We start from the raw sequence: 12,983 nt of genomic DNA, 5'->3' as shown, positions 1-12,983 counted from the left end.
AAAGTGTGTGTTACAAAATTGCAAACTAAGCAGTGTTTGTGCTTGGAGTTTTGCAAACTGCGAGTGGTTTTGCGAGAGTTATCAACAGTTTTAGAAATTGTGCCTCACGGATCACTCTTAGAGTTTAAAGTTTTTAATAATGGCAACACCATTACTGTTTCTTTTATTAGAACAATGGAGCTATTTTTATCAGCCCTGCAGGATCTCTAAACGGGGAGTCTTTTTAAAAAAAATTTATTATAACTGTTATTTTGTCTTTCACGGCCATAAACACAGAATGAGATGAAAACTGTGCCACACAACCAAAACAAATAAAGCTTGATTCTGAGATCCTGCAGCCTTTAAGACCGAGGTTAATAAATTGGCAGCACATGTATAATATAGGAGACATGCTTTCATTGACCTCCTGTGAGTCAGATTCATCACCATGCCAAACTACTGGCCAGAGTAGGGCTACTATGCATGTCCTCAAAATACAGCATGCAAATGCTCAATAAAGTGCAAATAAGATCAAAAGTCCCTAAACATCTATTGTGTCATTTTTTATTGATGCGGTTTGTAAACATAGTCATTTTATCTGCTGTATTAGCACATTTAGGCTGCACTCACGCTGGATATCGATATCAGCAACATATCAGATTTTGATCTTTACGCTGCCATGACACATGTTCCATTTGTGCCACTTAAGACTACAAAACCTGAATTGTGTCACTCAATCCACAGTGTCATCCAGCCAAGGACTCAAATTTGCAACCTAACCCTGCACAGTGTGGAATTATAGTGTACTCAGCAAGCCACTCTGTAATCCCACATCTCCCGGCCCCCTGATGTCAACATGGAACATACCTCCCACGAGTTCGGGAATCAACCCAAAGGGTATACTAGGGCGGATTGCACCTTGAGGGACACAAATAGTAATAACTCTTGTACATTTTTGATTGTGTAGAGGGCTGAAAAACCTGCAATTTTCAAGTCAACGGGGCAAAACAGAGGTACTACCTGTCTCTATTTTAGAAAATAAATTATAGCGTAGGGCGGCTCGGTGGCGCACTGGGTAGCACGTCCGCCTCACAGTTAGGAGGGTGCGGGTTCGATTCCACCTCCGGCCCTCCCTGTGCGGAGTTTGCATGTTCTCCCCGAGCCCGCGTGGGTTTTCTCCGGGCACTCCGGTTTCCTCCCACATCCCAAAAACATGCTTGGTAGGCCGATTGATCACTCCAAATTGTCCCTAGGTGTGAGTGCGAGTGCGAATGGTTGTTTGTCTCTGTGTGCCCTGCGATTGGCTGGCAACCGGTTCAGGGTGTCCCCCGCCTACTGCCCGATGACGGCTGGGATAGGCTCCAGCACGCCCGCGACCCCCGTGGGGACTAAGCGGTTCAGAAAATGGACGGAAATTATAGCGTGCTGAAACCCTTTAGAAGGCAAAGGAGAAACAGAAGGAAAAACATGCAGCAAAACGTATGGACAATGGTAAAATGGAGACGTGGCATAGCCGCAGGGCCACTCGGCAGAGTTAGACCTCAAGCATTCCAGGAAAGCCCAGAAGCCTCTAATTTGACCAAAAACAACCATTCTGTTATAATTATCGGCTACTACATGAGTGAAACAAATTTCCACAACGAAGAGCAACTTATGAAGATTTTTCTTTTTTTTTTTTTTTTTTTTTTTTTATTCCAACACAAGCTTTGCATGCATGCATTTGTTTGTTTGTTGGCTACATGTTAGCTCAAAGCAGCTGTTAGCGAGTCTGTCCGACATGCTCCCAGTGTGGTGGGCAACCACACATGCCTTGTCTCACACATGTACCAAGTGCGCATATGAATTTTTGCTCGTTGTGACTTTCAGTTTGACTTTTACATGCACTTATTGGTGTTTAAGGTAACTTTGTTTTTTTGGGACAGCTTACTTGGCTCTCTGAAGTTACTTAAAATATTTTGAGGAGACCAACACCAATACAGGTCAAATACAGTATTCTGTAGAAAGAATTCAGACGTAAAGGCTGATCCGTGTGAGGAAAGATGTCAGCCATGCTGGCGTCTTTTTTAACTGCTGCTGAACTGTCTGCTTTCAGCCCAATGAATGACAAACTGCGACTGCTCTGCTGTGAGTTAAACCCTTTAGAGAACACACATTCACAGTGGAAGTGGGGCACACACAAATAGTGAGGAAAGAATGTCCTTCAGCTTATTCATACCCTTCCCCCCCAACCGGACACCCCTTCCTCCTTTCATGCTTTTTCATAGACTTAGTAGCAAGAAATAGGCATGCGTAAAAAGGAAATTGATCCTCATACCTAAATAACCCATCATGTCCTGTTAATTCAACAAGGATGTGGAGAATGTCGGGCCATTAATTGTTTTTCTTTTTTGTTGTTGTTTTGCCGGAGACTGTGTAGTATTACGGCTGAGAAAGTGAAGCGGAGGAGGAGAGCACGGAGGTGGGTGACCCAGGAAGGGATTTCTTTACACATACCTACATATTTAATGTGTTGGCCCACTGCTTGTCCACACTTGTGATGTGTTCCCACTATGTATGGCTCAACAACACCATAAAACTTTCCAACACACTTGTGATGTGTTCCCACTACGTATGGCTCAACAACACTATCAAACTTTCCAACACTCAACAAGCATCAATTGACAGAAAAAACACTACAATCCATGTTTTGGCAGTGATTAGAACTAAAACATAGGCTACTTGACACCATAGGGGTTTTTTTTTGTGATTTTTATACAGTTGTAAACCTTTTTGAAACCTAATCATTTATTCAAGATCAATTTGTTGTATCCGGCAGTAAAGGCCCAGTTAATACTTTTAATTACAGCATCAAACCACAGGGACACACACCCAACTCTCTGTTACCCGCAGCATTTATTTTTGCTAAACACACACTGCCAGTTCAAACATAGCAGCCAGCTGTTAATGGCTCCAACCACTTATGGCCAGTCAAAGTTCAAAGTCCCAGGAAGCAGGAGTGTGTCGAGCACTGTGTACGCATGCACAGACGAGCAAAAAACCTTGCTTGAGGGCAATGCAAACAAACAAATGCATGTAAGTTAGTGTGGATGATGTGCACACACCACCGGAGTTGGCTCATCGAGTTCCAACTGAGAAATGGACAGTTGTAGTTCAACACACACGTGTGTGCATGAAGAGATGCCAGGATTTACCCGCCATTGTGCAGCTTATGTGTGTGTGTGTGCGTGTGTGTGCGTGCGTGCGTGCGTGCGTGCGTGTGTGTGCGTGTCATAAGTGAAGCAGAGCTCTATTATCGGGCATTATAGTGAGGCTTTACCAAAATGCCATCTGTCACTGATACATGAACACATGCACGCACAAAATGCTTGACAAAAAAATTAGGTCACCCAGTGATCTGGAATGTGTATGTGTTGTCCAGTCCTCATCCCAAAGATAGAATTAGGGATCAAGGAAAACTGCATCTAAAAAGGCTGGTCACAAAAGAACAAAAAAAACATGGAGAGTATCAAGCTGCAACTTCGATTTTGGTTGAGTTAAATAATTTGGGTGCTGTTGGTGGAAGTACTTCTCGTCAAACCATTAAGGAGGAGGGGAAAAAAAATACAAAAATAGAGCACAAGGGCTTTAAACTGACCGACAATTTGGATTAGGCCTTTTTAAGTATACTGGGCTTTGAATGTATATTTTCATGTACAAGCGTGCACTTCGAAGAAAATGATGGTTATAACAATGCGAAAACTGATGTTAACTGCCTTTGCGCTTAACTACCGTATTTGCCGGTGTATTAGTCGACCTTTTTCGATCCAAAATCGCCCGAAAAAAATCTACCTCGACTTATACACCGAGTCATAAAATTTAACTTCGTATTCATCGCTTCAAATGTGATGGTAACCAAGGCCGTTTCTCATGCATCTCATTGTGCGTGGGTGTGCGTCCGTCAGGCTCATCAAACAGCGAGAAACTGAATCATTATAAAGCGTTCGTCGCATTAACACGCATCCTCAGCAACAATTTCAAATATTCTCACCTCAATAACGGACATCGAAAGCCAGGCAGCGACGATGACTGCTAGGGGGAAGTACTGGGTATTGAGCGAATGTGCGAGTCATCACGCGTCAAGCAACGACAATAACTACCGGTACGTAAACATTCAATCGCCATGTCTAAATGAATGTCGTTGGCACTTAGAAAATATTCGCCAAACTTGGCCAGACTTCCAGGGGAAGAGGCCGAATTTTCACTTGTTCTGGCCGACCGGAGGAACCAGCCGAGGCGGACACTTTACAGCGGTTGAGTCGTTGGCACTTAGAAAATATTCGCCAAACTTGGCCGGACTTCCAGGGGAAGAGGCCGAATTTTCACTTGTGGTGGCCAACACGGGGAACCAGCCGAGGCGGACACTTTACGGCGGTTGAGTCGTTCGCACTTTGAAAATATTTGCCAAACTTGGCCAGATTTCCAGGGGAAGAGGCCGAATTTTCACTTGTGGTGGCCGACATGGGGAATCAGCCGAGGCGGACACTTTACGGCGGTTGAGTCGTTGGCACTTAGAAAATATTCGCCAAACTTGGCCAGACTTCCAGGGGAAGAGGCCGAATTTTCACTTGTTCTGGCCGACATGGGGAACCAGCCGGGGCGGACTCTTTATGGCGCAAGAGCCGTTGGCACTTAGAAAATATTCGCCAAACGCTCTCAGGATAGAGAAGACCAAGAAGATGCCCTTTATGACGACAAACTAAACGAAAACGAATGGAACGAGCTTTTCGGAAATAGCGACGATGAAGACGAATTTTGAACTCTATGTACCGGCAATCACTTTATAATTATAATTTGTAGTTTCTTAACTAAAAATAAACCAGTTTCTAAGAGTGTTCATTGTTGTTAGTCTCTCTCGGCACGTAATATCACAGGGTCATGAAGTAAATAATATTTAAAATGGCGTATAGATCTCTCGCTACAAACTCGCGAATTTGAACACATTTCATCAATAAATTTCGCATATTTCTGATTGAATTTTGAAGTTTAATATAATGCAACAATTGAGCTCGACTTATACAAAGGATATATCATAAAATCGTAAATTTCCGTCGAATTTTAGGGGGTCGACTTATACACCGAGTCGACTTATACACCGGCAAATACGGTAAGTCGAAAGCCAAATATGCCAACTGAGAGTGAACTGGACAAGAGCTGACTATTGGTACACAGGGCTGATCTGTAGTCATTAAAAAAAGGAAATCCAAATGTTACCTTCCACATGCAGCTGACACCATGTGGGGTAGTGCTAAAGTTAACAGGGCCCCAATCAAAAGGTCAACTATTGCCTGAGGGAGGGAAGGCGATCCGTTGGCTGAAAGGTCACTACCTGAATGTGAAATTCATTCTAACTCTAAAAAACCAGAGCTATCCGATGCACTTTATGCTTGAATTGTTTTCAATTTGTCATCTTTAATTCAAATTCCTTCCTATTTTGTTCTCATCCACATAGCAGGCGTCTATGTTTTTCCTCACTCCTAAAACAAGAACTTGTTCCTGCTTCCATGTCTAAGAATCATAGGAAATGTAGTCCTGCTAGCCTAATGCTGCTACCAAACCGGACACAGTGTTTTTTGGGCTGTGTGTTCTTACTGTTACAATGCGAGATAATATCATTACGGTATGTGGCACCGGAAGGTAAACCTAAATTTATATTCTTTTCTATTTACTGTCAAATTCATGTAAATTCATTGATATCCGCATCTAATCGTTACAATCCTCAATGAAGTCGACACTAGGTGGAAGTGCGCTTAGTGTTCAAGCACATGCCAGTTTAGCAGTTCATAATCTTGACTTGGCTAAACTAAGTGGTAACTTAACTGTCTTTATGTGTGAGTGAGGGTTAGGCCACCTGCCTGCACAGCAACCCCCCCCCCCTCACAAACACACAAACGAGAACTTGACATCCAAACACAGAAAGTGGAGTGTGCTCTAACCTTTTCCCCAAGAGAACGATTGAAAGCACTCTAGGTTAATAGGACAAAAAAAAAAAAAATCTGCACACAGTCTAAGACACACACACGCACACACACACACACACACACACACACACACACACACACACACACACACACACACACACACACACTCCTTCAATATGCGCATCTAACCTCGGGACAAAATGCATGGCTTGCATTATGTAAGGCAGATGAACAGTGAGTGATGCTTTCAGAAGAAGAAGCATCTTGCTTTCATCAGACACAATCGATGATGACAAAGTCAAGCCATGATATTTCATTCATGTCATACAGAACATCCTTGGGCCTTAAGGGAAGAGTGAGCAGTAATCAGCTGATTCAAGAAGATGACAATGTCTCATGGAACATGACCTCATTTGTGGCTCTATCTAATCCATTTCCCTACAAATAATCTGTATCAGGTGTTTAAGTAGGAAGATGTTCCTCTCAACAACTTTAGCAAGTACAGTCAAACCTCTACATTACGATTTGGAACCAAAGAGTCATGGTTTGAGTCCGGGCAACTAGATTACTATACTAGCCTGCTTCCTTACAACTCCATCAACATAATAGCCTGTAATGTCATCTCTAGAAATGTTCTACATTTACGCTATGAAACATTCATTTCAATTAATCAGCTTGGTTTAACGCTAGCCACAATTGTTTTTCCCCTGCAAAATATTAAACAAAGAAACTGTGACTATGACACTCTATACTATTTGTGGACACATTCAATATTGTTGCTAATATTCATTCCTTTGCTAGTTATTCCAGGGAAACACACACTTTTATCAGAAGCACAACTAAAACTATCAAAAAGGCTTACACAAACATAATCCAACAAACCACATCATAGAACACTGATGTTACAGCGGTGCACTTAATAGGATGAAAAGAAGCTGCAAAACAACAAACAACAAATGAACGCTTGAGAAGTCACTCTACCTGTCATCATCTTCAGCTGCAGCCAAAGCCTGGTGATCTCAAAGCACAGTTGAGACACTCGGTTGACAGCCATGATTGCCGTTACCTATTTGACCCTCTCTCCGATACATGTACACACAAACGCACGCTCGTGCACATATTCTAGAACACGCTCACACACAGCCGCAAGTTGTCAGAGAACATCCCAATGGAAGTTCCGGCATTGGCAGTCCTTTCTGCACAGCTGAGGACTGAGGCGGCTCACTGACCTGTCACCACACAGTGGTGAACACACTCACACATGCACGCACACACTTGAATACATAGTCTCCCCATGGTAGGAGGAGCTTTAGAAGTTCCGCCCCCAGTTTCACATTTCACACTGTTTCTGCACAAAGGATATCTCTAATGCTTATATATATATATATATATATATATATATATATATATATATATATATATATATATATATTATGGCATGCCGTTCAGGAAATTAATATTTGAATATATTGAATGAACCTTGAATATATTGAATGAACATTGGAATATATTGAATGAACCTTGAATATATTGAATGAACTTCGGAATATATTGAATGAACCTTGAATATATTGAATGAATTTCGGAATATATTGAATGAACCTTGAATATATTGAATGAATTTCGGAATATATTGAATGAATTTCGGAATATATTGAATTAACCTTGAATATATTGAATGAACCTTGAATATATTGAATGAACTTCGGGTTATATTGAATGAACCTTGAATATTGTCACGGTCGGGGGTGGAGCATGGAGCAGGACGACCAAGTGCAGCTTGGACCAGGGTTTATTGAAGCAACTCAAAAGGCAAACTGACATTACTTAACAAACAATAACTTGACTGACTGACCGGGACGTGAAACAAGAAGACAGCAGGACATGACGGCATCAAGACAGTACGCCAACACCGAACGACAGCAACCAAAACCAAAACCAACCAATACCAAAACCAATACCAACACCAATGATCCGACAGGGAGAGAGGGGCAGACAGGACCTTTATACACGACAGGTAACGAGAGGCAGGTGGGAACAATCACACTGATCATGGGCACACAGGAGGGGAGGGGCGAGCACACAGACAGAAACCAAGACAGACACATAGTGGAGCAGTTGGGGGCGAGACGTGACAGAACCCCCCCCACAAGGGACGTCTCCCGACATCCCAAAAAAAAAAAAACTAGGGGAACCGAACCGCGCCGCACTCGGGCGGCGACTTGGGGAACCGAACCGCGCCGCACTCGGGCGGCGACTTGGGGAACCGAACCGCGCCGCACTCGGGCGGCGACTTGGGGAACCGAACCGCGCCGCACTCGGGCGGCGACTTGGGGAACCGAACCGCGCCGCACTCGGGCGGCGACTTGGGGAACCGAACCGCGCCGCACTCGGGCGGCGACTTGGGGAACCGAACCGCGCCGCACTCGGGCGGCGACTTGGGGAACCGAACCGCACCGCACTCGGGCGGCGACTTGGGGAACCGAACCGCACCGCACTCGGGCGGCGACTTGGGGAACCGAACCGCACCGCACTCGGGCGGCGACTTGGGGGAACCGAACCGCACTCTGGCGGCGACTTCGGGGGACAGATCCGCACTCTGGCGGCGACTGCGGGGACAGATCCGCACTCTGGCGGCGACTGCGGGGACAGATCCGCACTCTGGCGGCGACTGCGGGGACAGATCCGCACTCTGGCGGCGACTGCGGGGACAGATCCGCACTCTGGCGGCGACTGCGGGGACAGATCCGCACTCTGGCGGCGACTGCGGGGACAGATCCGCACTCTGGCGGTGACTTCGGGGACAGAACCGCACTCGGACGGTGACTGCGGGGACAGATCCGCACTCGGGCGGTGACTGCGGGGACAGAGCCGCACTCTGGCGGTGACCTAGGGGACAGAGCCGCACTCTGGCGGTGACCTAGGGGACAGAGCCGCACTCTGGCGGTGACCTAGGGGACAGAGCCGCACTCTGGCGGTGACTTCGGGAACAGAACCGCGCCCGGGCAGCGACTTGGGGAACACAACCGCACTCGGGCGGTGACTTGGGGAAACAGAACCGCACTCCGCGGAAACTCGGGGAAACACAACCGCACTGGGGCGGCGACTTGGGAAGTCTGTATCGCGATCGGCGGCCACTCACAAAGTCCGTACAGTGATCGGCGACATTCGGAAGGCGGGGCTCTGCGCGGCGGCAAGAGCCATCACGCGCCGCAGCAGTGGGAGTGGAGTCAGGGACGATCGCGGGTCCGACGCAGCTGGCTTGGATGTCTGGCAACGCCCGCAGATCCTGCAACGCTGGGATGGAGCCCGGTGGTGGCCGCGAGTCCGATGGCGCCGGGGGGGCACTCCGATAGCGGCCGCGGGTCCGGCGTCGCGGCAGCGAAGTCCGACGACGGTCGCAGAGGCGATGGTGCCGGGAGGAACTCCGATGGCGGCCGCGGGTCCGGCGTCGCGGGAGCGAAGTCCGATGACGGTCGCGGAGCTGATGGCGCTGGGGGGGAATTCCGATGGCGGCCGTGAGTCCGGCGTCGCTGGAGCAAGATCCGATGGCGGCTGCAAGCCCATGGCGCTGGAACATGCTCGGATGTGGATCGGGCGTCGCAGCGGGAGCTGGTGGTGAAGGGTGGTCCAAGCGCTGGTCGTTTTGGTGGTCGGATCATTCTGTCACGGTCGGGGGTGGAGCATGGAGCAGGACGACCAAGTGCAGCTTGGACCAGGGTTTATTGAAGCAACTCAAAAGGCAAACTGACATTACTTAACAAACAATAACTTGACTGACTGACCGGGACGTGAAACAAGAAGACAGCAGGACATGACGGCATCAAGACAGTACGCCAACACCGAACGACAGCAACCAAAACCAAAACCAACCAATACCAAAACCAATACCAATACCAATGATCCGACAGGGAGAGAGGGGCAGACAGGACCTTTATACACGACAGGTAACGAGAGGCAGGTGGGAACAATCACACTGATCATGGGCACACAGGAGGGGAGGGGCGAGCACACAGACAGAAACCAAGACAGACACATAGTGGAGCAGTTGGGGGCGAGACGTGACAAATATATTGAATGAACATTGGAATATATTGAATGAACCTTGAATATATTGAATGAACTTCGGAATATATTGAATGAACCTTGAATATATTGAATGAACTTCGGATTATATTGAATGAACCTTGAATATATTGAATGAACTTCAGAATATATTGAATGAATTTCGGAATATATTGAATGAACTTCGGAATATATTGAATGAATTTCGGAATATATTGAATGAAACTTGACTGACGTCATCATTGCCGCCATCTTGTACATGCATTTTGTTGCTGCCGCAATTATGAACCAGTCAGCTCGCAATATCGTGTCAGCTATTCTTAGCAATGATGTAATTGTCACTGCACTGGCGAGTGCTTGTACCACCCAAAATCCCCCGGAGACACATGCCCAGCAATATCATGCTTTGGACGAAGAAGTCCAGGCTGCTTTTAATCGGGGCAGACCTGGGCGCACAACAGACCAGGCTTCTGTTAATCATCGCAACCTCAGTTTGCCATCGACCTCACAGCAGTGCCCCACAACAGCCCCCCTGTACAATCTACGCCCGTTCACTAGAAAGGGCCCAAGACAGAAGAGGTAAGAATAGGTAGGGTTAATTTAAACCGCACGTCTGGTCCGTGAAAATATTGTCTGACATTAAACCGCCCCGATTAAAAGCAGCCTGGACTTCTTTGTCCAAAGCATGATATTGCTGGGCATGTGTCTCCGGGGGATTTTGGGTGGTACAAGCATACATATATATATATACATACATATATACATATATATACATATATATATATATATATATATCTTCCCATGGGCTCACCACCTGTGGGAGGGGCCGAAGGGGTCGGGTGCAATGTGAGCTGGGCGGCAGCCAAAGGCGGGGACCTTGGCGGTCTGATCCCCGGCTGCAGAAGCTGGCTCTTGGGACATGGAATGTCACCTCTCTGGCTGGAAAGGAGCCCGAGCTGGTGTGCGAGGCAGAAAGATTCCGACTAGATATAGTCGGACTAGCCTCCACACACAGTTTGGGTTCCGGTACAAGCCCTCTCGAGAGGGGCTGGACTCTCTTCCACTCTGGAGTTGCCCACGGTGAGAGGCGTCGAGCAGGTGTGGGTATACTTATTGCCCCCCGGCTGGGCGCCTGCACATTGGGGTTCACCCCGGTGAACGAGAGGGTAGCCTCCCTCCGCCTTCGGGTGGGGGGACGGGTCCTGACTGTTGTTTGTGTCTATGCACCAAACAGCAGCTCAGAGTACCCACCCTTCTTGGGGTCCCTGGAGGAAGTGCTGGAGAGCGCTCCTTCTGGGGACTCTATCGTTCTACTGGGTGACTTCAATGCTCACGTGGGCAATGACAGTGAGACCTGGAAGGGTGTGATTGGGAGGAACGGCCCCCCTGATCTGAACCCGAGCGGTGTTCTATTGTTGGACTTCTGTGCTCGACACGGATTTTCAATAATGAACACCATGTTCAAACATAAGGGCGTCCATGTGTGCACTTGGCACCAGGACACCCTAGGCCGCAGTTCGATGATCGACTTTGTAGTCGTGTCATCGGATTTGCGGCCGCATGTTTTGGACACTCGGGTGAAGAGAGGGGCGGAGCTGTCAACTGATCACCACCTGGTGGTGGGTTGGCTCCGATGGTGGGGGAAGATGCCGGTCCGACCTGGCAGACCCAAACGCTCTGTGAGGGTCTGCTGGGAACGTCTGGCAGAATCTCCTGTCAGGAAGAGCTTCAACTCCCACCTCCGGCAGAGCTTTTCCCACGTCCCGGGGGAGGCGGGGGACATTGAGTCTGAGTGGACCATGTTCCGCGCCTCCATTGTTGAGGCGGCCGACCGGAGCTGTGGCCGTAAGGTCGTTGGTGCCTGTCGTGGCGGCAACCCCCGAACCCGCTGGTGGACACCGGCGGTAAGGGATGCCGTCAAGCTGAAGAAGGAGTCCTATCAGGCCGTTTTGGCCTGCGGGACTCCGGAGGCAGCTGACGGGTACCGGATGGCCAAGCGGAACGCGGCTTCGGCGGTTGCTGAGGCAAAAACCCGGGCGTGGGAGGAGTTCGGTGAGGCCATGGAGAATGACTTTCGGACGGCTTCGAGGAAATTCTGGTCCACCATCCGGCGTCTCAGGAGGGGGAAGCAGTGCAACGTCAACACTGTTTACAGTGGGGATGGCGTGCTGCTGACCTCGACTCGGGACGTCGTGAGTCGGTGGGGAGAATACTTCGAAGACCTCCTCAATTCCACCTACACGCCTTCCATTGAGGAAGCAGGGCCTAGAGACTCTGAGGCGGATTCTCCAATCCCTGGGGTCGAAGTCACTGAAGTAGTTAAAAAACTCCTCGGTGGCAAGGCCCCGGGGGTGGATGAGATCCGCCCAGAGTTCTTAAAGGCTCTGGATGTTGTGGGGCTGTCATGGCTGACACGCCTCTACAACGTTGCGTGGACATCGGGGACAGTGCCTCTGGATTGGCAGACTGGGGTGGTGGTTCCCCTCTTTAAGAAGGGGGACCGGAGGGTGTGTTCCAATTACAGGGGAATCACACTCCTCAGCCTCCCTGGTAAGGTCTATTCAGGGGTGCTGGAGAGGAGGGTCCGTCGGGAGGTCGAACCTCGGATTCAGGAGGAGCAGTGTGGCTTTCGTCCTGGCCGTGGAACAGTGGACCAGCTCTACACCCTCGGCAGGATCCTCGAGGGTGCATGGGAGTTTGCCCAACCAGTCCACATGTGTTTTGTGGACTTGGAGAAGGCGTTCGACCGTGTCCCTCGGGAGGTTCTGTGGAGGGTGCTTCGGGAGTACGGGGTGCCGAGCCAACTGATAAGGGCGGTTCGGTCCCTGTATCACCGATGCCAGAGTCTGGTCCGCATTTCCGGCAGTAAGTCGGATTCGTTCCCAGTGAGGGTTGGACTCCGCCAAGGCTGCCCTTTGTCACCGATTCTGTTCATAATTTTTATGGACAGAATTTCTAGGCGCAGCCGAGGCGTTGAGGGGG

General features: G+C 48.5%; 1 protein-coding gene across 9 annotated transcripts in view; it reads right to left on the bottom strand.

Annotated features, from left to right (window-relative positions):
• Positions 1-12,983, bottom strand: part of LOC125988868 (guanine nucleotide exchange factor DBS) — a 65,761-nt gene that overhangs the window by 33,078 nt on the left and 19,700 nt on the right. The window contains exon 1 of one of the 9 annotated variants that reach the window (XM_068649892.1): positions 6,918-7,206. The exons of the other annotated variants lie outside the window; for them this stretch is intronic. Within the exon in view, the coding sequence (XP_068505993.1) occupies positions 6,918-6,990 (73 nt within the window). The 5' untranslated portion in view covers positions 6,991-7,206. Of the gene's footprint in view, positions 1-6,917; positions 7,207-12,983 lie in introns of those variants that run through there. 9 annotated transcript variants of the gene reach the window in all.

This window comes from Syngnathus scovelli, chromosome 2, assembly GCF_024217435.2.
Source record: "Syngnathus scovelli strain Florida chromosome 2, RoL_Ssco_1.2, whole genome shotgun sequence".
NCBI lineage: Eukaryota > Metazoa > Chordata > Actinopteri > Syngnathiformes > Syngnathidae > Syngnathus > Syngnathus scovelli.
Note: the sequence above shows the minus strand (reverse complement) of the source record. Positions and strands in the feature narration are given on the sequence as shown.